Source organism: Coenobita brevimanus, chromosome 65, assembly GCF_032717465.1.
Source record: "Coenobita brevimanus isolate Jiangsu-jjx chromosome 65, ASM3271746v2, whole genome shotgun sequence".
Lineage (NCBI taxonomy): Eukaryota > Metazoa > Arthropoda > Malacostraca > Decapoda > Coenobitidae > Coenobita > Coenobita brevimanus.
This window is the reverse complement of record NC_137018.1, coordinates 53,644,795-53,672,528: the sequence shown is the minus strand read 5'-3', so window position 1 is coordinate 53,672,528 and position 27,734 is coordinate 53,644,795. Positions and strand designations below refer to the sequence as shown.

The following is a 27,734-nucleotide window of genomic DNA, read 5'->3' as shown; positions in this document are numbered from 1 at the left end:
TCTTTCACCCTTCGCTTTTTTATTTTATTTTTTTTTATCTGCCGTGTCATTCATTCAAGACTGTTTATCTCTTCTCTCTCTCTCTCTCTCTCTCTCTCTTTTTTTTTGGGGGGGGGTCGGGGGGAGTGGTTAGAATGCCCCCAGTTGGAGAGGCACACTTTCATAAGTTGAATGCCCAAGAGGTGATTATTATTTTCTTCTTGATCTTGTATTGCCATCAAGGGATATCGGCTGGTCAACTACTCTGAAATTTAATGGACTATGGTAGATTAGTCTCTGTGGCTGTCAACACTAAGGAGTAAAATGAAACTGGAAATTACCGTCTGCAAAATGTAGGTGTAAAACTGACTGACAATAAAAAATAAATACAAAAATAAATGAATAAACAGGTATATATTGTTGTATAGGCCTATGAGTTACGTCGAAAGAAAGGTAGTTCGATAATGACTTTTTTTTTTTTTTTTTGGGGGGGGGGAAATTACAGGGAGTGCCAAAGCCGAAAGACATGCGTACCTAAAGAACGGTATGTTTCTCATCATTACGACCATAACAGTTTACCTTTGTTTTCATTAACCTGACACCTTAGACACAGGTAAAAATGTACGCCTAATCTGTTATCTAAACTTTTCAGGACAATTTATCTCTCAGCCTTCTGTTCCTGCCCTGCCGGAAGAATTGTATGTGGAGTCAAAAACAGTGCTTATTTTACATCCTTTTCCGGTGGATGCTACTGGTAAATGCATGGTAACAGATGGCCTTGCAGTGGTTCAAAGCCTGACAAGTCACCCTGGAATGAAGCCCATACATAACTTAAGCATTACATTTGTCAGGCAGTGGTCAGTCACATAGAAGACTACAATTAGGGACGATATGTATGATCGATATATTGATACGTATAAGAGGACAGCGAGTAAGATAACAGGGAAAGACTGCCAGTAAGCTCCCTCGTCCGTGATATAATTAATGCTATAGTCAGTGCGTCAGTGAGTTATTATTGTCGTTACGAGCTACAGATGTAGAGTTCCCACAGAATTCCAGCTGAAGTTAATACTGTCATGTGCCAAAGAGTTAGTTCACCCACAGAATCTCAGTTAAAATTTTTACTGTCGTAACGTGCCATAGACGTACTTCTCCGACAGTAGCCTACCATTAGAATATTATTTCGAAACTTGCAAGAATGCATAAGAAAACAGAAAATAGGGTGAAGGGAAGAGCAAACAGGAGGGTGAAGGGATGAACAAACAAGAGAAGGGTGTGAAGGGATGAACAAATAGAGGGATGGAGAGAAGGACGACAATGGGTGATTTGTCTGTGATGTGTGTACTGTTTATGTGTTATGTGTGATGCCACCTGTGTGGGGGAGAGATTTATCGCAGGTAGACACGTTCATGAGGAGGCGCATACGTTGACAGCCTTACACTTTACGTAATGTAGGTGAAAAAGGTTGTACAATGAGAGGCGTCTGTTTTATATTAAATAATTACTAGCGAGGGCGAAGCCCTCGTCAGTCTCTCGTCAGGTAATGGCATTTTCTCACATAATGAGCAGCCCAGCGAGGTCCAGCCCAACCCGGCCAGGTCCGATCCGACCCGACCCGACCCGGCCTGACCGTAACGCTTTTGAGAAACTTATCTCTAAGCAACCACAGGGCCGATCGCTGCGTGGTTTGCACCATATGATAGGCCCATTCTTTAAGATTTGTTTTTGACAGGTTCCATCACACCCTGGAGATGCCCGTGACACGTGACACGCGCCAAGTGCAGCATGTCGAAAATCTTCAAAAGAGGGCCACAGGCCAGACAGTTTGTCGTAAAGGCATGAAACTTGATAGGTAGATAACCATCAATATACTCTAGGCATCCTCGGGGTGTGAGGTAACATTTCAACGTTGTCGGATTTAAATGGCCTAGCTCGTACCTCGCTGACAAAGGCGTTTTACTGGTTAAGCAAATCCACAAAGCTGCATCACTCACCAGGGCTTTCATTTTTACTTCACTAGGACTGCATTAACAAAATCCTGGACATTCTCAGCCAGCCATCGTTATGGACTTACGATGAATGAAAATGCAACTTATCATCTTCACTGAGCATGCAGTATGTGGCTCGAAAACCTTATTTATCAAAATTTAATTATCTGAAGTTTTTAAATGTAGCCTGTTTTTAACTTGTACAACTGCGGAGTGACCTGTGTTTGAGAAACCTAAGAGAGAGAGAGCGAGAGAGAGAGAGAGAGAGAGCACCTGAGTTGGAGAGGTAAATGCGGCTGCACACACACCTGCACCGATGTCTGGCGAGAAGTGAAACTGATTCTCTCTCTCTCTCTCTCTCTCTCTCTCTCCACCATGCATAATAAACAATATAATTTCGCTTTTCGGTATCTAAGTAACGCATTTTCCGGTACCATAGTAATTTATTGCAAAGCAGCTTTTTGTGGCTGAATCTAATCTACTCCCATAAAAGTCAATGGAGCACAGAGGAATGACATAGGACAGGTGAAAATACTGCTAGATAGGAACAGAAGTCACAAGATTAAAAATAAAAGTATCAGTTGCTACTACTACTACTACTACTACTACTACTGCTGCTGCTGCTGCTACTACTACTACAACTATTTTTACTAGAACTATAGTAAGAGGCACAGAACAAGCAACAGAATGTTATCACTGTGTTCAGGTAAAGTATAAAAAAAAAGACCTTACAATCCAGAGCAATGTAATTCCGAGGCAAGATAACAATTTATAGACATGATACATTATTATTACCAATACATTATCCACGACATAGACAAGAATTAGATAAGCTCACGTTGCCCCCGTTGCACACACACACACACACACACACACACACACACACACACACACACACACACACACACACACACACACAAGCACAGGACTGAATTTCGTGTCAGAGATTGGCTGTGCATAGGGAGAGATAAAAGAAAAATCGTGTTGTACTGACAGTCTTGTGAGGAAATGATAAAGAATGCTTCCGCAAATGTCTAGAGGAAAAGTGTAATAATGGAGAGAGAGAGAGAGAGAGAGAGAGAGAGAGAGAGAGAGAGAGAGAGAGAGAGAGAGAGAGAAAGAGAGAGAGAGAGAGAAATAAAGGGTTCATCTCATCCCTGAAGTTCGAAAAGCTTCCCCTAAGCAAAATTAAAGTACTACTACTACTACTACTGCTGTTATTATTATTATTATTATTATTATTATTATTATTATTATTATTGGAGGTACTTCGAAACTAATGAAGCTCTGAGACGAAGCACCGCGTTTTGGGCAACACAAGTCAGGCCCGTCACCCCATCCTCAGAAAACCAGTGTTCCTTGGGTAGTGAGAAGCAGAAGGTATGGCAGGGTGTGTGTGTCTAGCGTTGTTTTGTATATTTTAAGATGTTGCTAACTCATAGTATGTGACGTGTGAAGCTTTGTAGTTATAACATCTGAAATATAATTTGTGGTGCTTTTTAGTTATGACATCTGATATCTGAAGCTTTGTAGTTATAACACCTGATATCTGATGTGTGAATGTTTGTAGTTATGATCTCTGAAACTGTAATATGAATGATCTTAGAAACAAATAATCACTTCTCACCAGTGGACGATCACAACATTGCACATTTACGTTGAATCTCCCACATAGTTTTTGGATGTTCCCATTGTCCAATTGGAAAACTAACTTCATTAAAAAAAAAAAAAAAAAAAGGAGGAAACAGAGGGTTATACAACTGTGCTAGAGTGAATACCTGGCAGTGAACGTGCTAATACATCACTTGTCTTTTGCATCTCTGCGGGTAATGCAGCCTTCTCAACAAAATCAAATATTTAAACATGCATTTGGTGAAACTAGGCCTCTTCGATGTTTTCTGATATTTAGGCGTGGTAAGCCCGTTTCGTCGTCAGCCAGATACGTAACCAGAAACCTATTTAATCATCGACCCATTTATTTTACCAACCCGTTTCGTCGTATGAAGTTCCGTTGCGCCCGTTTCCCTGTGGCAGAAGTTCCTAAATGACAACTGAGCAGGCACGGCTGATGTTGTGGACTCTCCCCCCACCCTTTCCCCCCACCCCCTCCCCCGTCCCGCCCCTTTGTAAAGACTCCTGGTTAGGTTAGATTAATAACTTAGGAGGGATCTGAGGGTTACTCCGCCCTCCTTCCTCCCCCCAGAAAGGGATAGATTGATAGAATAAAGATAACAACTGAACCTAACATAGCGACGTTACGGGATATAACGAAACGGGCGTCTCCACTGCCCAGTTGTGTCACCACATGAAGGCGACCCTCTCCAACAGCAATGTCTGGGAGCATAGGTATAAAAAAAGCTGCCAGACGATTATTGCACTCTGCATCCTAGGTTGCCTGCATGTTTTTATATCTGTTGTTTGCTGATGTGGCCAGTGAACGTGGATTATACTGTATCAGATTACAAGTTTCAGGCAATACTTAACTCATGTCATTGTCTATATACTCATTTAATTTAACCCTTATACCTGTCCATTTGTTTTTTTATCTCATTCTTTTTTGTCCCATCAGGAACGTGGGGGCCAGACTCTAGGCTTCTTGGACCATACATTTTAGGAGAGACTGGCCAGGAGGGTAAACAGAGGCAGGAGAAGGTGTCTAATATGGCTACCACCGCCAGAGACGATAGGGAGTACGAGTGTGAGCTGTGTGGACAGAAATTCTCTCGCAAATACCACCTTCTCCGCCACCGCCACACGCACACCGGAGAGAGGACTTATAAGTGCGAAGAGTGTGATGCCAAATTTGCACACAAGAGTAACCTGGAAACACACAAGCGGGTCCACACGGAAGAGAAACCCTACGAGTGTGACATCTGCAACAAGAAGTACAGGTATCGGAACGGCCTGGTCATCCACAGACGCACTCACACGGGCGCTAAGCCGTTCAGGTGTCCAGAGTGCGGCACCAGCTTCGCAGATCAGGGTAGAATGGAAGATCACAGGCGCATTCACACAGGCGCCAGGCCCTTTAAGTGCATGGAGTGTGGGCTTAGGTTCAGAAAGAAAAGGACCCTGGAAGACCACCAAAATATTCATACGGGGGAAAAGCCCTATGAGTGCCTCGAGTGCGGGAAAATGTTCACCCACAAGACCAGCCTGACGCATCACGAGGAAACACACACTGAGGACATGAAGTACGAGTGTGACGAGTGTGGCAGGAAGTTCACCCGCAAAAGCTATCTCGCCAAACACACAGCCACCCATAAAGGAGAGAGAAACTTTGAATGTGAGGATTGTCATAGGAAATACGCAAGGAAAAGCGGACTTGAGCGTCACAAACTTTCTCACACAGTTTAGGTTAACAAAACTATAAAGCAAATCCGAAGAAACGTTTTTAATATTTGTTGTCCTTATCAGTGGGTCGTTACTTGGAGTGTTACTGATTGTTACTTTAGGCTTTTCACTCCAATGTCTTATTTCCGCCTTATTCTTATCTGCAGACGATTTTATTTAGCTTAAGGAGAGATTTTTTTGAGCTACAGGATCCATTTTCTCCCATTTTTTTTGGACGATCTCCCAAACTGAATAAAATCGACTGGAAATAAGAATAACCCGAAAAATGTCATTGAAGAGAATAATATGTGAAACTAACAATATACTCTATGTTGTGATTAGCAGGCGTTTTTAATGTAATCTGTCTCTATAAATTTCCCAACGTGAAAAATATCTCTCGGCTGATTTATCCCTTTCAGTATGGTGATTTTTTTTTTGTTTTTCTTTCTTTTTTTTACGATAAACTGTCTGGATGTATCAGGAGTTTTACGTATATGAAGAAAAACAATCTGATTTTAACTTTGTATTTTTATTAACCAATCTGTCTTTTAAAATTACTGAATTTGAGTATTTAGTACTGGAAAGAGAGGGACTCGGGGTAAATTAAAAATAGGGTCCACACACACACACACACACACACACACACACACACACACACACACACACACACACACACACACACACACACACACACACACACACACACACACACACACACACACTCAGGGCAGTCGACAGAGGACCAGTTATGTGTCATTTATACCTAAAGTTCCGCAAATTATTTTAGTCAATCTTTTGCACCAGAATGAAGGGAAAGGTAAGTGAGACGGAATAATACTTATCCATCAGATTTCTGGCCTTGATAAGATATTGACCCTAACTCCTTATCAGTGTGTTCCTCCTCTCTGACTGGGAGGTAGGCACTCTTTAATGTAAGGAAAAAATGATCACCGCTTCAGAGATAATGTTCCCCCCTTGAGATACTGGGGAATCTGCTTCAAGTGTCGAGGCCTGTTGTGCAACCTGCCAGTCAGCTTATGTTGGTCAAGCTGCAGACGTATGGACTTAGTGAAGCGGGACCGGACATAAGCTGGAGGTGGAACTTAGGGAGCTGAGATATGGCATTTACGGCGAAGCGCTTTGTTTTGGTAAGGATTATTATTATTTTTCTTTGCACTTCCTTTCTTAGATCTTGATATTATACAGGATGGTACCCTAGGGCAATCCAAGTACTTGTGCCAAATATAAATGACCTTGATCTATTTTTGAAGGTCATATACTCATTTATGGTGCAAGGAATGCATATCTGAAAATGAAATATCTCTGAAACTGAGATCCAGCTGTTTGGTTGAAAGTCATATGATAAAATGTTTGCTGAGAATTTTGACAAATTGTTGCCATTTGGCCTAGTGAAAAGTACCGAATTAAAATCTGCTCAGTGTTTTCTTTCTAACACGTTTGTTAGACACCCTATGTCTAACACCCTTGTCTTCAGATCTTGTTGACATTACACAAGAACCTGATTCATGTTAATCGATGTACAGGTTCCTCTATTGCCGCATTGGCCACTCAACGCTGTCATTGTGTGGGCTGTCTGAGGTGTGAACCACACGAGTATCGGAACGTGTATCGGAGGCAGAGTTGGGCGAGGCAGGCAGTGGGTGGTCGGGGGTTACATGCCAGGGTGGAGGACGTAAAGGGTTTGAAGAACTAGTGGGTGTTTGAGAAGGTGGGGGAGGAGGAGGAAGTATGAGGTATATTATTTATGAGAGCTGGAATTACTGGATAATTCAGTCATTAAAGTGTTACTCCTCACTGTGGTGGTTACAATTAATAAGAACGCTATGAACATATACTGCAGAATGTGGGATGAAGATTTTCCTAGCTTCGGCCAGGTCCCTCATGAGATGTACTTTTTGTCTCTTATGTAAGATCCATGACGTTGCATGAATGACACATGGCCATCGGATTTCTGGACACATCGGAATGTTACAAATTATGACAATTACCGCGGTCGCCACGCACTACTCAAGGCTACCCTCCACTTTCCCCCCCCCCTTCCCACTTCACTGAGCGTGTCATTAGCAGCATGTATTCTCTAATATCCTGTTAGGATATTAGCAGCATGGTAGAGGCGGGTTACAAAACGTCATAAAATTATCAACAATAAACCCTGAACGTGGTGTTACGACAGTTGTAATTCCCATTAATTGATGTCAACTCAGTTCAAGTAAGGATCAAGAACCTTCAGTGCAAGTGTGACTCAGTATGTCGTCGGGTTTCCAAATTGCTTTAGTGTTAACATGGAGGCCAAGGCTGAGATGGAGGGATGGAGTGGAGAGGTATATGACAGAGGGGTGTGTGAGCTGGGAGCAGGGCAATGAAATGGCGGGGGACAGGGCGACATGGAGGCGATTTGTTTGTGGCCACCGCTTACGGGATTAAGGCGTCTGGCAATAGATAGATAGATAGATACTTAGCATGTTATGGCCACAGCTCCCAGGGGTCATCTCCTCCCTCACCCCCTCGTAGGCATTCCTCTATAGTTTAAAAAATGCTTGGAAAGTACAACTGAAACTGATTTTTTTTTTTTACTTATATAGTGCAGCGAAGAAGGGGAAAAAAATATCTACTTAAAGTGCATCTGAAAGGGAAAAAAATTGCTTGTAAAGTGCAGTAAAAAAAATCCTGTAACGTGCATCTGAAAAGGAAAGAAAATTGTAATAAGCACAAAAAAAGAAAAAGAAAAGAAGAATGCTAGAAAAATGCATGTGAAGAAAAAGAAAAACAGTAAAGCGCAACTAATAATAATAATAATAATAATAATAATGATAATAATAATACGCCTGTAAAATGCGTAAAAAAAAAATGTTTCGATGTTTTGGTGAGTAGGAGCCGACAGTTTCGAAGACCTGACTGATAAGGGATGAGATGGGTGACCTCTTATCTGAGCACTGTTGATAGCTATATATGTGGGTTTTCTTTTATTTAATGCTGGATTCTAGCGACCTTATTTTTGTTTTGGGAAATTGTGTCACAGTGATTATGATGACGATGATGATGATAATGGTGGTGGTGGTGGTGGTGGTGATAATGATGGGGATGATGATGGTAATGATGATGATGATGATGATGATGATGATGATGATGATGATGATGATGATGATGATGATGATGATGATGATGATGGTGTTGGTGGTGATAATGATGGGGATGATGATGATGGTAATAATGATGTGATGGTGGTGGTGGTGGTAGTGATAATGATGATGATGAGAACGAGGATGATGATGATGATTAATTTAGATTTGCCCTAACCCAAAATCGAGGAACGAAGTCACTGAAATTTCATGGCTGAGTGAAAAAAAGTCTAAAAAGAAATCCATAAACTAGCACACACAGCAATGAGAACTAATATATATGGATCATGTACGAAGAATGAGAAAAACTGTATGGAACGAAAACATATGTCTTATGTGCGAAGAAATTAGGAAAATATATGAGAATGACCCACATCTTCAAAGCATCCAACTGGCGCCAGAGATAAGAGGTATCGGTGAAGTGGTCAGCTGGCGGAAAAATGAAACTGGGGAGATAAGGATATGTTTTAGAGAGAGAGAGAGAGAGGGCGGAGGTGGAGGGGCAATGCTAACATCAGGACGTCATGGTTGCCGACGCCGATGATTGTCGAGCAGCCTCTCTCTCTCTCTCTCTCTCTCTCTCTCTCTCTCTCTCTCTCTCTCTCTCTCTCTCTCTCTCTCTCTCTCTCTCTCTCTCTCTCTCTCTCTCTCTCTCTCTCTCTCTCTCTCTCTCTCTCTCTCTCTTTATTAAGCCATTTCTAATCACCTCTACCTTGAAAAACATTAAGGCCATGCCTAACTTCTCCAGTTCGAATAAGTCTTCCCAAGCCCAATACAATTTTGCGGGATAGTAGGAACAAGCCACAAAATACGCAATCGTAGTAAAGAGCTAAAGAGTAACAGTTCCACGAAAGCTCTGAGTGCAAGGAGGAAGTGAAAATGAGGAAGTGATAAGGAAAGGCGTGGTGGGCTGAGCAGAGGAGTGACTATGAAAAATTGATTAGGAGGTGAATGACGGAAGTGAAAGAGGAGGAAAGGAGTGGTAGATTGAACAGAGAAGTACTCATGAAGAACTGACTAGGAGGCGGATGAAGGAAGTGAAAAGGGAAATGCGTAGTAGATTAAACATGAACGTGAGAAATGTATGCAGAGAACTGATTAGGAAGAGGCCGAGGGAAGTGAAGGAGGAAAGGCCTAGTAGAGTGGATGATAAGATGGGAGCTGCCCTTGAGGTGCTGATTAGAAGGTTTACAGATAAGTACATTTTTTTCTACCAAACCGAGGTCAAGAGAACAGCTGTTACTATGAACTGGTGGCTATTAGATCAGTCGGAGTAGAGTGGAGTGGAGTGGAGTGGAGTGGAGACAGGAGAGGGAGAACCTGGGATTTGAAACTACCCATACTTTTATTATTAGAATGGAAGAAGCCGTCAGTATAAACATGAGTGTCAATTCAAGTATGGTTGATCTCATTACATTCAACTAGATGATGTGATTTCTCTGTTATTCTTGTCTCCAGACGATTTTATGCATCTTAGGAGAGATTTCATGGACTGGAGGAGTTAAAAATATCCTTCATTGACCCTCCACTTTATGATCCCTCCTCTGAAACTGAATAAAAATCGTCTATGATCCTTTCACGTTAACTTGGCTCAGATATTCCTCCTTTTGTTGCTCATTTCACGTGACTCAGTGGAAGGAAAAGACAATGCTACAGCTCAACATCCATTCCCCAGCACTTCTTCGTGACTAGGGTCAGGTAGGGTCCACAGAGCCAAAAGGCGCCTGATTAAATGAGACACTGATCAAAATCTGTCCGGGTGAATGGGCCACATTCCCACTCACTCACCATTCAAGCCCCTGGAATCCTGGCTTCAACTGATAGATTAAAAAATATATATATATATATATACTCTTTCTTCTTTTACTTGGCCTAAAATTGCCATCTCCCCATCTTCAATCCCAAGTTGTAGCATGTGATGAACACTGCAAGTTTGATGCTAGTCACGAAGAAGTGCTATGGAAGGGATTGAGAGACGAGGCATTATCTTATTCTGCCATTGATCTGTGTAATATAGACGTAAATAGGACGAAAATCTGGGCCAAGTTAAGATGAAAGGACTGTACCACAAATCTTTAGGTTAAATTATATCACCTGCAAATATAAAGAATGAAGATTTTTTTTCCTACACTGACAGAGTCCCGAGAGATGTGACACAGAGGAGGGATGTGACACGAGATGTGACACAGAGGGAAGTGCCAGAGAGGAGAGATCTGGTGCAGAGGAAAACTGTGGCAGAGAGGACAGATGCGACACAGAGGAGAGATGTGACACAGATGAGGGATGTGACACAGAAGAGGGATGTGACACAAAGGAGAGATGTGACACAGACAAGAGATGTGACACAAAGGAGAGATGTAACACAGAAGAGGGATGTGACACAAAGGAGAGATGTGACACAGAAGAGGGATGTGACACAGAAGACAGGTGTGACATGGAGGAGAGATGTGTCACAGTGGAGAGATGCGACACAGAGGAGGGATGTGACACAGAGGAGGGATGTGACACAGAGGAGGGATGTGACATAGAGGAGGGATGTGACACAGAGGAGGGATGTGACATAAAAGAGAGATGTGAAGCAGAGGAGCGATGTGACACAGAGGAGGGATGTGACACAAAGGAGGGATGTGACACAGAGGAGGGATGTGACACAACGGAAAGATGTGACACAAAGGAAGGATGTGACACAGAGGAGGGATGCGACACAGAGGAGGGATGTGACACAGAGAAGAGATGCGACACAGAGGAGGGATGTGACACAGAGAAGAGATGTGACACAGAGGAGAGATGTGACACAGAGAAGAGATGTGACACAGAGAAGGGATGTGACACAGAGGACAGCGTGACGATCGAACTCCACAGAACCAGGAACAGAAGCGAATCCTCTGACAAATCTTCACCGGGTAAGTTATTATTATTATTATTATTATTATTATTATTATTATTATTTTAGAGGAAGAGGGAATCAAAGTGAATCTAAAAAGGAAGAAAGAACCAAAGGCCAGAAACCCCGAAGAAAAAGAAAACATAAAAACCAGACAAATTCAAGATCCACCTATTTCGAGATACCAGGATATATTGCATTTAAAAGACTGCAGGTCATAAATTAAAGGGAAAATACAGAACTTGGCTCCGTTTTCTTGTTTTTGTTTTTTCTTGGCTGGAACCATCTTGCGGGCTCCTGGCCTTTGGTTCCTTCTTCCTTGTATATAAAAAAGCAAATACGTATGCAAGAAGGTGTTTACATATGCAAGAGGATGTTTACAAATGCAAGAGGATGCTTATTTATGCAAGAGGTTGTTTACTTGAGCAAGAGGATGTTTACATATGCAAGAAGGTGTTTACATATGCAAGAGGGTGTTTATTCATGCATGAGGGTGTTTACTTATGCAAGAGGATGTTTATGCAAGAGGGTGTTTACATATGCAAGAGGATGTTTACTTATGCAAGAGGATGTTTACTTATGCAAGAGGGTGTTTACATATGCAAGAGGATGTTTATTTATGCAAGAGGATGTTTATTTATGCAAGAGGATGTTTATTTATGCAAGAGGATGTTTACCTACGCAAGAGAATGTTTACCTATGCAAGCGGATGTTTATATATACCAGAGGATGTTAAAAATATAGACCGGATCTTTTTAAATCATTCTATTAGGGTTATCCTCATGCTGTAGATTTCTCCCACGGCGTTTAGCGGAGAAGAAAACGCTGGTAGATGAAGCGGTAACGTCTACTTAATTATCTACCTGTCTTTCCATTTAGATATCCGTGTTTTATTTTTACGTAGGATGGTCTTTTCGAACTGGAGAGGTTTAGTACAGATTCCGAAAACCCAGTCACAACGAGAGGATTTCCCTACGATGCGTAAAATCGTCGAGAGAGAGAGAGAGAGAGAGAGAGAGAGAGAGAGAGAGAGGGAGAGAGAGAGAGAGAATAAGTCGCCAGAGTGAGGGCTTTAAACTTCACCTAAGTCACACAACAAAACACAATACTTTATCTCCTGTCCAAATCCAGATCACATTTCAGTTCGTGAGCCACACTGATCAACCAACATCATATCCGTGAAGAGAATTTTGATATGGCATGTCGGTGAGAAATTATTGTTATCTGATATTTCGTCTCTTGTGCTTTATCCTCTGCTGGCTAATGTTTTGAAGCTGAGAGAGGCTGAGTATGTTTCTCTGCCTGTGATATTCTTTGGTCAGATATGTAAGGGAGAAAAATGAGAGAGAGAGAGAGAGAGAGAGAGAGAGAGAGAGAGAGAGAGAGAGAGAGAGAGAGAGAGAGAGAGAGAGAGAGAGAGAGACTTTTTGTTTTCTCTGTCCTTAGAGCTTAGATGATGATGATGATGATGATGATGATGATGATGATGATGGTAATAATAAATAATAATAATAATAATAATAATAATAATAATAATAATAATGAATAAGAGGCCCTAGTAAGTTCCTTGATATTACTACAGCTTACATCTGTGACTCACATCTGTTCACACACACACACACACACACACACACACACACACACACACACACACACACTATCAAGGCCACTGCTTCAGGCTAGGGTGGTTGGATGAGAGGTAGGGGAGGGAGGGGAGGAGGGGAATGGGGGAGGAATAGGAGGGAGAAGGAAAAGGAAGGGAGCAAGGAAGGGGAAAGAGAGAAGAAAGGGAGAAGAGAGGAGAAAGAAATGAGAGAAGGGGGGGAGGAGGAAGTGGAGGGTGGAAGAGGAAGAGGAAGGGGGAGGAAAGGAGAGGAGAGACACTGGAGGAAGAGGCTGGGAAGATATTCGAGAGATAGCAGAGTGGCGGGAAGGAAGGAAGGAGAGAGAGAGAGAGAGAGAGAGAGAGAGAGAGAGAGACAAGGACTATGCCAGGCTGGAAACTGAATAGCAAGTCCTATTATCCTTGAGAGGCGGTAACAGATAAGACTACGATTCTAACTAATTCATTGAAAATAAAGATAGTAAAGCAAGATGACCCAGGAACATAGATAAAAAAGAATGCTACGGTACAAATGCAAACTCAATCGCTCAGGATAAGGTGCTACGGAGCTTCCTTGAATTCGGACCGAACTGTGGGAGTGAGACCGCAAGAGGGGAGTTGGGGGGGTGGATGATGATAGGGGAGAAAGAGGAAATAGAGGAGGGGGGGGGATAATGACTGCTATAAGGGGGGAGAGAGAGGAAGCGGGAGGGGGTGGGTAACGGGAGAGGGATGGGGTAGGGGGAGGGGATAGGAGAGGGGAGGGGGATAGGAGTAGAGGAGAGAGGAAGAATGGATGATGACAGAGTGGATAGGCTGGAGAGGGGGAGGAGAGGAAATATAAGAAGATGGAGCTGAGAATAGAGTGGAGGAGAGAAAGGGAAGGGGACTGGACTGAGGAGGGGGAAGGAGGGGAGAGGGAAGTGAGGGGGAATTGAGAGGCAGGGGGAGGGGAGGGAAGAAGCGAGGGGGATGATGATTATGATATGGAATGCGGTGAAACTGAGGGAGTGGATGGGGAGATGGAAGAGGGTAGGGTTTGAGGCCAGGGAAGGAGGGGGGAGAGTAGGGGAAGGGAGAGGAGGGTAAGAAGCGGGGAGAGTGGTGGAAGGGAGGGGAGAGGGGGAAGGAGGGGAGAAAGGTGTAGCGTTGCTTTGGATTCAGGGTCTGTCAGTTTACTTACAAAACTCAGGTGAACGACAGCAGCTTCCCGTCACTGCTCTACAGGTGAGGCAGGCTCGCTCTCATGTGTGTGTGTGTGTGTGTGTGTGTGTGTGTGTGTGCTAATTATTTTGGATAAGTGTGTACTTCTGTGTCAACATTAAAGTTTGGTGAAAAGATATGTGTGTGTGTGTGTGTGTGTGTGTGTGTGTGTGTGTGTGTGTGTGTGTGTGTGTGTGTGTGTGTGTGTGTGTGTGTGTGTGTGTGTGTGTGAGTATCAATTTCCTGGTTATTATGGTCACACCCTGTCCTCGTCCTTCCTGGGAAAGCCACAATAACATTAGAACAGGAAGGTTGTCGTAAGTTATTCCCAAGTTCCTGAGTTTGTGTGAGAATTTTTTTTTTATCTACCATGGCCTTGGAAAGCTGAAAATTTTTAGCTCAATATAGTGGTGTTTTATCATTATCATCATCATCATCATCATTATTATTATTATTATTATTATTATTATTATTATTATATATCTCTGCATTCCTTAGTACGTAAATGCAAACATATTACCTTTCGAACGTTGATACACATTAGTTTTGTTGTTGCTGATGTTGTTTGGAAAGCTGAATTTTCTAAGCTCATCATCATCATCAGGTAAGTCAGCCATTCAACCCTCCCTCTGTCATTTACTCCCTTGGCTTAACGTATTTACCCATTTATCTCCTTGTCCCATGTAAAATTGCATAGCTGGCATAAAAGTAAAAAAAAATAATAATAATAGTAATTAAGTTTTGCACAAAATCAACTTTGATAAAGGAAGAAAATATATAATCCACTCATATCAAACAATACTGACACAGCAACATTGACGGAACAGAAATGAGGAGCTGAGAGTGGAGTGTCGCATCCACCCATCGACATAAACCACCTGAAGTGTGTCACCTGCAGATTCACACGGGGTTGACAATTCAGATGAAAAAATATCACTAGACGTTGGCTATAATCAACCGTAAAAGTCGCTATCCTTGTCATAAAATGTGGCTAGCCAGGTATAGCGTATTACAGAATTAGTGTAATATTTTCAGGAATGATGTATTTATCGCTTTCCGTGTAATTTTTAACCCCCAGGGAGTAAATTTACCTGTGGCTGAGATTCGCGTGGTGAGTGGTTTGTTGTGGTGATGTGGCATTTTGATGTGACTTGGCAAGGTGTGTGTGTGTGTGTGTGTGTGTGTGTGTGTGTGTGTGTGTGTGTGTTCCACCCCTTCCCAGAATACTACTGAACGCATAGCACTTGCTACCCTGACGTGTTGTGCCTAGTGCATTGACCTTGATGTTAGAAAACCTGACATCATCATCATTATCATCATCATTATCATCATCACTGTAAAAAGCGTAATAGGTATCGTGATCGTAAGCATCAATAGCATCATTATCATCACTGATGTTGCTGTTGCTGATGTTGTTATTGTCATTTTAGTTGTTTTTAGAATCCTGTATATTCTGAGATCACCGTCATCTTTATCATCATGATTTTAGTTGTTTGGACGACTGCAGAGTACGGCATAATCATCATCATCTTAGTTACTTTGGCTACTGTATCATCATCATTATCATCATATTTCTCCTCCTCCTCCTCCCCCTCCTCCTCCACATCATCATCATCATCATCATCATCCTTTTCCACCTCCTCCTCCTCATCATCATAATCATCATCATCATCCTTTTCCTCTTCTTCCTCCTCCATCTCATCATCATAATCATCATCATCATCCTCTTCCTCCTCCTCCTCCTCATCATCATCATCATCATCATCATCATCATCATCCGGAGTTTTGATAAATCGTCTGAAAAGAGCAGGAAAAAATATAGGAAATGACAAGTGTTTACATTTTCTTGGCCAAGCCTCTGAGCAAATAAATGAAGGCTTCGTGTGTGCGATCATGCCTGTGTTGCAGGGTGCATGCATGTTACGTACACCCACACATACACATATGAATACATGCACACACGCATACAGAGAGGGAGAGAGAGAGGGGGGGGGAAAGATGTTTTACAGTCACAACACTTTCACGAGAGAGAGAGAGAGAGAGAGAGAGAGAGAGAGAGAGAGAGAGAGAGAGAGAGAGAGAGAGAGAGAGAGAGAGGGGTTCTACGTGTTTATCCTGAGGTGATACAACACAATTTCAGCACAATAGAGGAGGGACCGATAGCCCATTCAGACCGATGACGTGTGTGTGTGTGTGTGTGTGTGTGTGTGTGTGTGTGTGTGTGTGTGTGTGTGTGTGTGTGTGTGTGTGTGTGTGTGTGTGTGTGTTCTCTAGACGACTTTATTTACATATTTTAAATTCTGGCTCTCGTACTGCAGGGGCACGGTCCTAAGTCTTTCATATTAGGAAAAAATCATCATCATCATCATCACCATCACCACCATCATCATCATCCCATATTTACACAAACTTTCAGCTCACATACAGTAGTGGACAGAAATATGGACCCGCTTATCAATCGAATAATATGAAAAATCCACCACATAATTTTGGCAATTGTTTTGGTCACCTGCAACTGTATTTCTTTAGCTTTGAAAGATTTGATTATCAGCATCTCGTTAGCGATCTTAATGAGGTGATTGCATGGAAGGTCACGTTCGGAAGACTCACAGGGAACAAGAGCAAATTGATACCTGTGAGTGCAGGTGTGCATGGCGTGGCTCCTTACTTAAGAAAAACAAAAACGGAAACAGTAACATCGCTTGGAGAGGGGGGGAAGCGGAGGCGGATGAGACAGGTAAGCTCACCTGATCACACCTCAGGAAACAGACCTACATCTTCTGTCTATTTTTTCACCGTCTTCTTCTGTCCTTTCGTCCATCTAACCTACAACATACTTCTGTCTGGTTTTTCACCGCTTGTTCATCTATTCTACCGTCCACCTAACCTATACCACATCAATACGAGCTATCACCGTCGTTGATTTCACCACCTGTGCCTTGTTTGTCCTACCTTCCTAAATTACACCATGTCACTATCCACCATCACAATCTTCTGTTTCAGCCATCTATGTCTTGCGTCTACCATTTCCTCCCGACTTACACCACACCAGTCTCTATCACCACTACCTTCTCTGTCACCGTCTGTGTTTTGTTTTTCACATGCTCTTCTACTCTACATCATACTTTTGTCTACTCTCACTGTCTTCTGTTCTATTAATGTATTCATACTCGTGTTCAGAACGGTACACCAAAGCCACACATACTCGTCATTAACCTTCACCTTTAAAAACACATTACCTTGCAGTTTCAAGTATTAGTTTGCTGCCGAGACTTCATTACAGGTGTTTTTCACAGGAGTTTCCCACAGGTGTTTTTCACAGGTGTTTTTCATTAGCAGAATAATTTCTCCTCGTCAAAGTTAAGGAAATATATCTTTAGTGTGTGTGTGTGTGTGTGTGTGTGTGTGTGTGTGTGTGTGTGTGATAGAGAGAGACGAGGGTTCTTCCAAGAATTTTATGTCTGTCAGGAGAATCTAGCACCTCGGTGTGACAGACAAATGAGAAAAACGTGAGAGTGCAACAAAGATATCGATATATATTTTTTAGAACTTTGCACCTGTCATGTTTGCCTTTACCTGGCGGTGATATTCGTCCTGTTTCAGATTAATTCACGTAGCTCAGTGGCAGAATAAGTCAATACTAAATCTCTACCGTATATCCTTTTCATAGCACTTCTTCGTGACTAGTACCGTATTCTAGTGTCAATCTCTTCGTGTATCGTAATAGAGGAATAGCACGATACTGCCTCTCCTCATCCTCCTCACTGCACTTCATCGTGATTAGCATAATTTTCTTGGGTTGATCTTTTGCTACAACTTAACATTCAAGCCGATGGACTGGCAGTTTTAGACCAGGTTCTAATGAAGAGAGTATACCGCCTTTAGAACTGGAGGGGGGGGAGGGACTGGAAAGAGCCGCCTTCAAGTGGTGGCAAGGACATAACTGCGTGACTCCTCTGACTAAGCTATACAAACGTTCCTCAATTACCTCAATAGCCCCCGAAAGGGATGGTGGCCAGCAGGAGAAGAGTACCCAGCCTGTAGTCCACTGAGTTCACATTTAGACGTGCCTGGGGTTGCAGCTACTACTACTACTACTACTACAACCACCGAACAAACAGATATCCAGGAACAAAAACACGTATTGAAACATCGGTTCTTTTGACAAGTTACCGTTGATTAAAACTGACTCGACATCAATTTCTCTCTACATCAATCCACCATCCATCACCCTAACACCCACAACCAACACAACCAGACCAACTACCATACCAACCACACCCACTACCACCACGTCCACAACTGTAATTCCTTCTCACCAACCAGGCAGTGATTTTCGTTCCTTTGCAGCTTATCATCCCGGGGCTCAGCGTTAAAATAAGCCAGTACCGCGGCCCTGCATCCTTTCCACAACACTTCTTCATGACTAGCACCATTCTGTAGTGTTATTCTCTTGGAGCAATTAGGCATTCAAGGTGCAGAGATGGCACCATTACGCCTAGTTGAAGTGAACAGAGTATATAGCCTAAGCAAAATAAAATCTAATCACTTTCTCATCGAAGCAGCCAACAGTTCCTTGTCTTCCACATCCAGTACAGCTTCCGTTGACCGAAGATGACTAAAAAAAATAATGAAAACTCAATAGGTGAAATGGGAAGGCCGGGAGGAGGGAGAGAGTAAGGGAAAGCCTTCTGTGGGTGAAGACATAAGACGAAGAACCCAAACACTCTTCCCAAGTAACCAAATAATTTCTATTCCCCATTTACAGAAGAGCAGAGATGAAAGGAGAGCCTGCAAGAGAATGAAAAGCACAAGAAAAAAAAAACTTATGGGTGAAGACATACGAACGAATCCAAATATTATTCTCATTTAACCAAAAAATTCTCTCTCCTTCACTTTCAGAATTCCCGTTGACTGAAGATACGACAGAAAATATGGAGACTATATGGACGGAAGGTGAGAGCCAGGAGGAAGGACAGTGTGAGAGGAGGTATCTGTGTGTCGTGAATAAAGATGAATCACAGTCCTGTCTAACCTACACTACCTCACTCTCAATCCCCAGAAGAACACCCGTTGCTCGAGGCTGACACAGAGAACATGGAAGGCCAAGGAGGGACTGGGGAGAACCAGGAAGAAGGAAAAAGGAAGAAGGATGACCTGTCGTGGGTGAACACCTTCGAGGACTTGTTAGAGCTGGTGGGAACGAGAGGACCTTGGAATATATTGTTTTTCTTCGTCTGTACTTATGGTAAGAGTGGGATTAAGCTGGGCTCTTTTTCTCTTTCTCTCACTTAGCTTTCTTCTTCTTCTTCTCTCTCTCTCTCTCTCTCTCTCAGCCGAACCTATTTGAGATAAACACAACCTAACCTAATTCAACCCAGCCTAACCCGGCCCAACCCAGCCTAACCCAACCCAACCTAACCCAACCTAACCTCACCTTACCTCACCTCACCCCCCTCACAGCGATGTTCGTGTCGCCGATGACCTCAATGGCGTATCAGTTCTTAGGGGCCACGCCGGACTACTGGTGTTTGGTGGAGCCCTTGATCGAGGCCAACTGGACTCAACAGCAGGTCCTCTCCTTCGCCATTCCAGTTACGTGAGTCCAACATACCACAGATTACTAAATATTTGAGTCCAGCCTACCACAGATTAGTCTCTCTTGAACTCAGCTTATCTTGTATTCATCTTCTTATCTGTTATTCCTATCTCACTGTTCACTTCTTACCTCTTCTCGGCCCATAATTATTTCTCTCCTAAGCTTATCTCAGTATACCTATGTTTTTCTCTTACTTCCTGTTTCAGTTCTCACTTCAGTACGTCTCACATTCATTTACTGCCTCCGTCTTTTATTTCTTTTAAGGGACATGTATATCCAGGCAGTGGACCCGTGTGGTTATATGAGTGCCACCACGTGAAGGCGTCCCTTTCATCCTCCCTCCATTCAATGTTAATCAGTTTTCCCCCACCACTATCATCCTTGTTTTCAGTCTTATCACGCCCTACCCCCTCACAGCTCACTTCCTTGTTGAATGATAATCAGTTTTCTTGCCTCACATCTTGCACAATACGGTACATCAAATTCTTGCTTCACATCTTGCGTTTTTATGGTGCATTATATTCTTACTGTACATCTTGCACGAATACGGTACATAACATTCTTGCCTCACATCTTGCATGACTACAGTGCGTTACATTCTTGCTCCACATCTTGCACGACTACGGTACATCACAATCTTGCCTCCCATCTTGCACGGTTACGGTACATTACGTTCTTGCTCTACATCTTTCACAAATACGGTGCGATAAGGGGGAGAGACGAATAGACTTTGAGGTACGACTTTTACATCAGTTCCTCCGGCGGGTACGACTCCTGCCACATGTACGACTACAACTACACGGCCGCGGCTGCGATGGGGTACGAGGCTGCCGTGGACGACCTGAAGGGCTCCACCAACCACACCATCCCTTGCCGCTCCAGGGACTTCAACTACACCCAGTACCAGTCCACAGTGGTCACCCAGGTAGGGTCCCGGGGCTAGGCTGACGTAGTCCTGTGTATTTAAAGGTAGAGGACAAGGCTACTCCCCCTAGTGGAATTGTATGAAGGGCGCCACCAGTCACACCATCCCACGCCACACCTGGGAATTTAACCACACCAATACCACACTAATACCACACCCAGTACCACACCAATACCACACAAATACCACACGACTACCACACGACTACCACACCAGTACCACACCAATACCTCACCAAAATCAGCGTTAGCCATAAAGAATGCTAACAGGATAGATTTTTTTATGCAGGTGGTAGTAAATTATGGCCAAGGTTATTAAAAAAAACACGCATTTCTAATAAGCACTTGATGTGTCTGATATATGTTTAAAATCATCATCGTCTCCTTCATTACCTACCTTTACCTGTCAATTACCTTCCTCCTCCTCCTCCTCATCATCATCATCATCATCATTATCATTCATCTGTAACCAGCCATAATCATCATCATCATCTGTCCCAATCCATCATTCCTCGTTCACAATAATCATAATCATCATCAATATTATCTTCATCAATCTCCACCTGTCTTCATGCACGTTTTTCATTTTCATCATTTTCATAATCATCAACGTTATCGTCATCACCTTCATCTGTCTGACATCAAGCATCATCATCATCATCATCAGCGTTATCGTCATCACCTTCATCCACCTGTCGCCTTGCATCATTCAATATTTTTCATCATTATCATCACCACCGCTATACACCTCTGACCTCACTTGACCTCCACAGTGGGATCTTGTATGTGAGAGGCGAGCGCTCTACTCCACGACCCAGGCCATTGTGAGTGCCGGCAACCTCCTTGGATCCATCGTTACAGGATTCCTTTTAGACAGGTAAAGCCTAGCACCTTCCCCACCTGTGTCTCGCATATCTCAGGTTGCATGAGTTAATTAAGACCAGGTGTTCTCTTGTTGTTGATGTTCTTTTTTCTTCTTCTTGTAACCTCTGGCTCATCTAAACGTAAACCCAGTGGACTGCAGGTCTGTTATTCTCGTGCAGTCCCCCATCCTCCTTTCAGGGGATAAGGAGGGAGGTGAGAGATGTTTATGTGACCGGGAAACGAAGCCAGGCCACTTATATCGCTGCCACCACGGGAAGGCGTCCCTCTATAGCTAGGACGTCTCTAAATGGCTGCTGTGGTGTATGGTGACTGTACGTGTCTGATAAGAAATCATAAACACTAACTGATACCTCTTCTTTTATCCAATATACAGAATAACAACAGTAAGCAAAATATTTCAGCCTGGAAACTCTTATCACCTGCAAAACGAAACTGAAATGCATCCTTTTGTAAATACAAGTTAAAAAAAAAAACATGAAAAAATAATATACATAAATAAGAAGTTAGTTTTGTACATATCGCAAAGGTGAGTCTTACGCATAGTATATAATTATGTTGCAACCGCTGTGAAGAACTGCTCATTTTAAACCTGCGTCAGTGTGTAATGGCTCAGTAATTACGCAGTTGTTTCTGTATGCGCACCAATCCATGAGTATTAGACATCATTGCACAACTTTCAGGACGAATTACGTAAGGAATATAACGTACAAAAGAGCATAAAAGTCAAGCATTTGTATATCTTCGTCCACAATCAATATAGAGCCCATGTTATGCCAAAAATTGAGACCCACAGATTACACTCTATGACACCTAAAATAAAGAGTTTTGCATTACTAACTACTCATTTACAGGTGTGAGGGTAGTTTCGCTTTGGTGGTAAATATATATATATATACTAAGCATAACACATAAATATTAAAAACAGAAAAGACGTTAATGGACCTAAAAAGATCCCAACTTACCCTAAACATTTAATATAAAGTGAGGAGTGCGTGTTGCTACCTTCACCTGGGACGCTTGAATGTTAGGAAAGATAACATTAGAGGGAAGAAATGTAGCTTTCCCCAAACACTGACTTCCCACCAAAAATGATGTGAGTGAAGTGTCTGGGATCAAGTTTGCTACTACTACTACTGCTACCATCACCACGACCACCACCACCACTACTACTACTGCTACTACTATATCTTTCCACAGGTACGGCCGTCGACCGATTGTACTGGTAAATCTTATCTTGTACATCATTATGGCCAACGTGATCGCCTTTGCCCCCTCCGTCTTGCTGTACATCACGGGTCGAATGGTGATCGCCTTCCTGAACACGGGATTGTACGACGGGGCATTTGTTATGGGTTAGTGACTGTGTACATCTTGGTTTTATGTTTAGAACTCTCTCTCTCTCTCTCTCTCTCTCCCTCTCACCACCCCAACTGTCGATGTTCTAGCTGAGTTGTAACAAGAGATTAAGACCAGGAAATGGCACCAGTCACGAAGAAGTGCTGTGGGAAGGATGTAGAGCCTAATTTTGTCTTATTCTGGCTCTGAGCAATCTGAAAAAATCTGGGAAAAGGACGATAATCTCCGCTAAAGTAAGCTGAAGAAATTAGACCTACGACATTTTCCCTAAAGATTATTTTTTTCTCTGTAATCTTCAACGCAAACTTGCCCCCGTTGCCACTACTTCATAAGCTGACCTTCCCTCGTCTCTAGGAAAATCATGAAGCAGTTTGTAGGAGAAAGTATTATAATTATATATATTTATCGTCTCATGTAATATATGTTTAAGTGTGTGTGGAATGGGAGTGTTGGTGTTTGATATGTGTGTGTGTGTGGGTGGATGGATGGAGTGTGTGTGTGGGGGTGGGGAGATGTTGATGTGTGTGTGTGTGTGGGGGAGTGTTTGATGTGTGTGTGGGGTGGTGGTGTGTGTGTGTGGGGGGGGGTGTTTGATGTGTGTGTGTGTGTGTGTGTGTGTGTGTGTGTGTGTGTGTGTGTGTGTGTGTGTGTGTGTGTGTGTGTGTATGTGAGATGAGAGTGTGAGATGAATGTGTAAGTGTGTATGTGAGATGAGAGTATGAATATAAAATAAAAATTTGGAACCGAGCTAAGAATGTGGCTGTGAGGAAAAGAGTTTAAGGGTGAGATGAGAGTGTGAGTGGGAGCTGTGAGTGTGAGTGAAGATGAGAACTGACCAAGATGAGTGTGAATGTCAGGTGAGAAGTGTGAGCGTCGTGAAAGAGTGTTGGTGTGAGGTGCGAATGTATGTGTGTGTAAAGTGTTCAGGTGAGAGGGAGCTGTAATTAATATCCTAAAAAACGGTGATGAAAGATCGAGGTGTAATTTATCTTCAGCTGTGGTAGTAAATGAGGCTCGAGGAAGCTAATTCACTTACACGAACTTGCTTTTAGCCTCAAGAGAATTTCCCTAAAGTTTGATACAGTTGCTAGGATACAAGAAGAATATAACAAATCCAGCGTTACCTGGCTAAAGGAGTTACAAAAAGCGTTAACAATCATTAGCATCATCATCATTATCATCAGCAGCAGCATCGGCATCATCATCATCAGCAGCAGCAGCATCATCGGCATCATCATCTTCGGCACCATCATCATTATCATCATCATCATCATCATCATCAATACACTATTAACCAGTAAGCCCCAGTTTCTCGAAAATGTAAATAAATGTTTGACTCGGACACCAAGATCCAGGCGCTGAGGAGCCTGCACGGGGCTAGATGGGTCAGAATAGGTTAGAAAGGTCAGGTTAGGTCAGCTTGTACATCTAAGCACCCTAGCACACCAACCTAAACTTAGAATCTAGAAATACTTCGTCCTGGTCCCTGCAGTGATGGAGACCTGCGCCACCAGGTACCGGTCTGCTGTGGGGTCCCTTAGTGTCCTGCCCTGGGCCTTGGGGTATATGCTGACTCCGGGCATAGCGTACTTCGTCAGGACCTGGCGATGGCTGACTTTCGCTCTCGCCCTCCCACTCCTGCCAGCACTCTCTTATTTCTGGTTAGTTTGATATTGCTACTACCACTACTACTACTACTGCTACGACTACTGCTACTACTATTACTATTACTGGACCGGACTGTGTGTCTTGAAAAGTAATATCCTCTTTCTGTTTTGCATTTGTTGTGATTACTCGCATGTATTTTTTTCTTCTGTGCGGTCCTGCAGTTAGTGTCACCTTGTACTCCCCTTCAGGTTGCTGCCGGAGTCGCCACGGTGGCTTGTGCAGAAGAGGCACTACACCCGCGCCATCTCGGTCCTCAGCAAGGCGGCCAAGATGAACGGCAAGGAGCTGCCCCCAGAACCCCTCCTGCTCCAGGCCATGACCCAAATCACTGAGCAGGTAGTGCCATGGTGATCCCTTCAGTCTTGTAAGTTTTTCATATTATTATTGCTATTTAGCTTTTACTCTAAGATGGCCCCAAATTTCCGTCCCCTCATAGCGTATGCTGAGTTATGGCAACAGATTAACTCCAGAAAGTTACGCTAGTCATGAAGAAGTGCTATGCCTACCCCTTATAGGATTAAGGCGTCTGGCAAAAGACAGATGGATAGATTAAGAAATGATGTAAATTAACTCCTGATCTGACTACTGTGGGAGTATAAATTAAAAAGTTTCACGTAATACAATAAAGAGCAGTTAAATTTTTGCATAGCTACGTTAACAACCATTAACGTGATGTGTCATATATTGTAATTATGATTATCTGTTGTAGACATGTTTCTCGTTACAATGGCGCCATAAGACAAGCCACTGTGCGAATAACTTAATATTTGAAATCATTACTTGAATGTCACTGATTTAATTACTTGGATTTTTACCTTACCTCTATGAATATCACTTCTATATCTATCTCTATAAAGCCAGACGCGTTAATCATATAAAGGGTAGCCACAAACAAAGTGCCTCCACATCGCCCTGTCCTCTGCCGTTTGACTGCCTTCCCTCCAACTCACAGCCCCTTCTCTCATGTATCCCTCCACTCCTTCCCTCCATCCCATCCTTGGTCTCCCACTCCCCCTCTCCCCTTCTGCCTCACTCACATACTCTCCTAGTTAGTCTCTCATTCCCCGTCCTCTCCACATGGCTTGCAGGAAGATAAAGAGGAGGTCAAGCAGGCTGATTGCTGGACGAGTGTGAAATCAGGCGTGAAACATTTCTTCGCAACGGTGGTTCATCCCGAGCTTAGGTTCAGGGCGTTGGTGTACATCCTGTGGTTCAACGGATCCCTCATCTACTTCGGCACGTCTTTCAGCGCGACGAACATCAGGTACTCCTTGGGGTACGAGAGAGTGGTATGGGTCAGAAAACCACCATCTTACATGCAAGAAGGTGATTTGTAAAGCACTGAAACTAACGCTGATTTGTCCACCATGAACCAAATAAATGTAACACTCTGAGGTGACTTGTACAGCTCAGAGACTAACACTGTGGTCTGTGCAGCGTGGACCCGTACATGTACATCTTCCTGGGTGGCGTACTGGAGATCCCATGCTACATCCTACTGTGGCCTGCCATCGCCTACTTCGGCAGGAGGAAGATCCAGGCTGGACTCTCCTTACTTTGTGGTATCTTCATCTTCACACTCATGGCCTTCCTCTTAGTGCCTTCGGCTGGTTAGTGTCAGAAATGCATAATCCCTGTACTACTTTTATTCATATTGTTATCGCGCTACTTTACGAGTATTCAGCATTACAGAAATTACAGGAGAAGGGGATAATGAAGGCTCCATCTATCCCCTCCAAATAAAAATGCCCCACAGTTAAATAAAGTCGGCCCCGTATCAACCTTGTGGCGTCTGTCCACACTCATGATATTCCCTGTATTGTTGTCCATTGAGGGTCGCGACATAAATTTCTGTACTCTGTAATTGTATTAACCCCTTCACTCCAATGATGTTTTTATTACTGTTGCTGCCTCCAGACCATAGCCTATCATAGTTAAGGTATAATGTAACCAGTATCTAAACGTTGTAGCTTCAAAACTTTCTCCAAGCAAGATAAATTTCCTAGAGATACAAAAATTAAATAAATATGAGGTACTCCGGTGTTGTGACCTTCCTGTTTCTTGAGTTCTTCATAGCACCATGGTCCAGGAGCGTCAAGATGTACATATGTCCTCGATGCGTTGTAACTTTAACTCTTTCTTTAGTCACTGAATCACTTCCCCACACCGCTTTTGTCTTTGTTGCAGGCAGCCATGAGGCGCTGATGACACACTGTTGTTACTCGTCGCTGAGGTGTACAGATGACCTCACTGTTGTTTTGTTGTTTCAGGGAGCTACTCTCTGTTGATGACCCTTTCGCTGAGTGGGAAGATGGCCATTACTGCCGGGTATCAGCTCACTTGGCTCTACACCACTGAGCTCTTCCCGACAGAACACCGCTCCATAGCACTTGGCCAGGGTCTTCTGGTAGCCACTCTCTCCGCCGCATGTGCACCCTACATCAATGACCTCCTGGTGGGTTCATGTACCACTTCCACCTCACAGGATACACCATACCCTTATCGTTTAATTATTCGCCAGTATCTATGAGATATTTCGCACTGACGCCGTATTTGTATTATATTCTTTGTATCTTCACCCATTGTTTTTCAGCTTCGGAGAGACTTCGTGGTTTAAGGGGTTAGATTACCTTCCATTAACCCATTCAGTAAGTGTGATCTTTGCCAAGCTGAATAAAATCATCAGGCGATAGCAAGAGTAAAATAACTCTGAGATTCCCTGGCTGATGACGTTAAAGAGGTAAAAGTATAGTGTTACCTTTATGATCCAAGAAACATGTGGTGCTGTCCATCTGATAATCCTGTGTTCGCTCCCTGTGTGTGTAATCCTGTGTGTTATCCTGTTTTCAGACGGATACAGTTCAATATCGTAACCTTTGTCTTCCAGGGTGAAGTTCTGGTGTGGGCCCCTGCTGCCATTTATGGGTGCGCTGCCATCGTGAGCACCATAGTGTCCCTCATACTGCCGGAGACCAAGGACAGCGCCCTGCCTGAGATGAGCAGCTTGGTGAACAAGGACAAGGAAAGCGAACGGTTAAAGACGAGGGTCAGAGCGTATTCCAGTGCGGAGACGGAAAACGCGCAGCCCAAAGGGAAGATGACGAAAGCGAAATCCAGCGGCGTCCGTAACCTGTCTTATGTCCTCGATGAAGGATATGTGGAAGGATCTTAG

General features: G+C 43.2%; 1 protein-coding gene across 1 annotated transcript; it reads left to right on the top strand.

Annotated features, from left to right (window-relative positions):
• Window positions 1–1,540: 1,540 nt before the first annotated feature.
• LOC145405033 (uncharacterized) lies at window positions 1,541–27,734 on the top strand. The gene is made up of 15 exons (XM_080276533.1): window positions 1,541–1,610; window positions 4,537–5,253; window positions 6,845–6,957; window positions 10,578–11,343; window positions 19,193–19,378; window positions 19,594–19,729; window positions 20,483–20,654; window positions 21,427–21,530; window positions 22,736–22,890; window positions 24,387–24,555; window positions 24,751–24,898; window positions 25,651–25,826; window positions 26,000–26,172; window positions 26,833–27,017; window positions 27,450–27,734. Exons 1-15 carry the CDS (start codon window positions 1,541–1,543, stop codon window positions 27,732–27,734), a joined length of 3,555 nt encoding a protein of 1,184 aa, XP_080132659.1.

What these genes read in the sequence shown, in the direction of transcription:
- LOC145405033 (XM_080276533.1), top strand. Translation starts at nt 1,541, where the DNA reads ATGAGCAGCCCAGCGAGGTCCAGCCCAACCCGGCCAGGTCCGATCCGA. An exon ending in ACAGGATTCCTTTTAGACAG is followed by an intron (nt 21,531 to 22,735) that starts GTAAAGCCTAGC and finishes ATCTTTCCACAG; the next exon opens with GTACGGCCGTCGACCGATTG. An exon ending in CGACGGGGCATTTGTTATGG is followed by an intron (nt 22,891 to 24,386) that starts GTTAGTGACTGT and finishes TGGTCCCTGCAG; the next exon opens with TGATGGAGACCTGCGCCACC.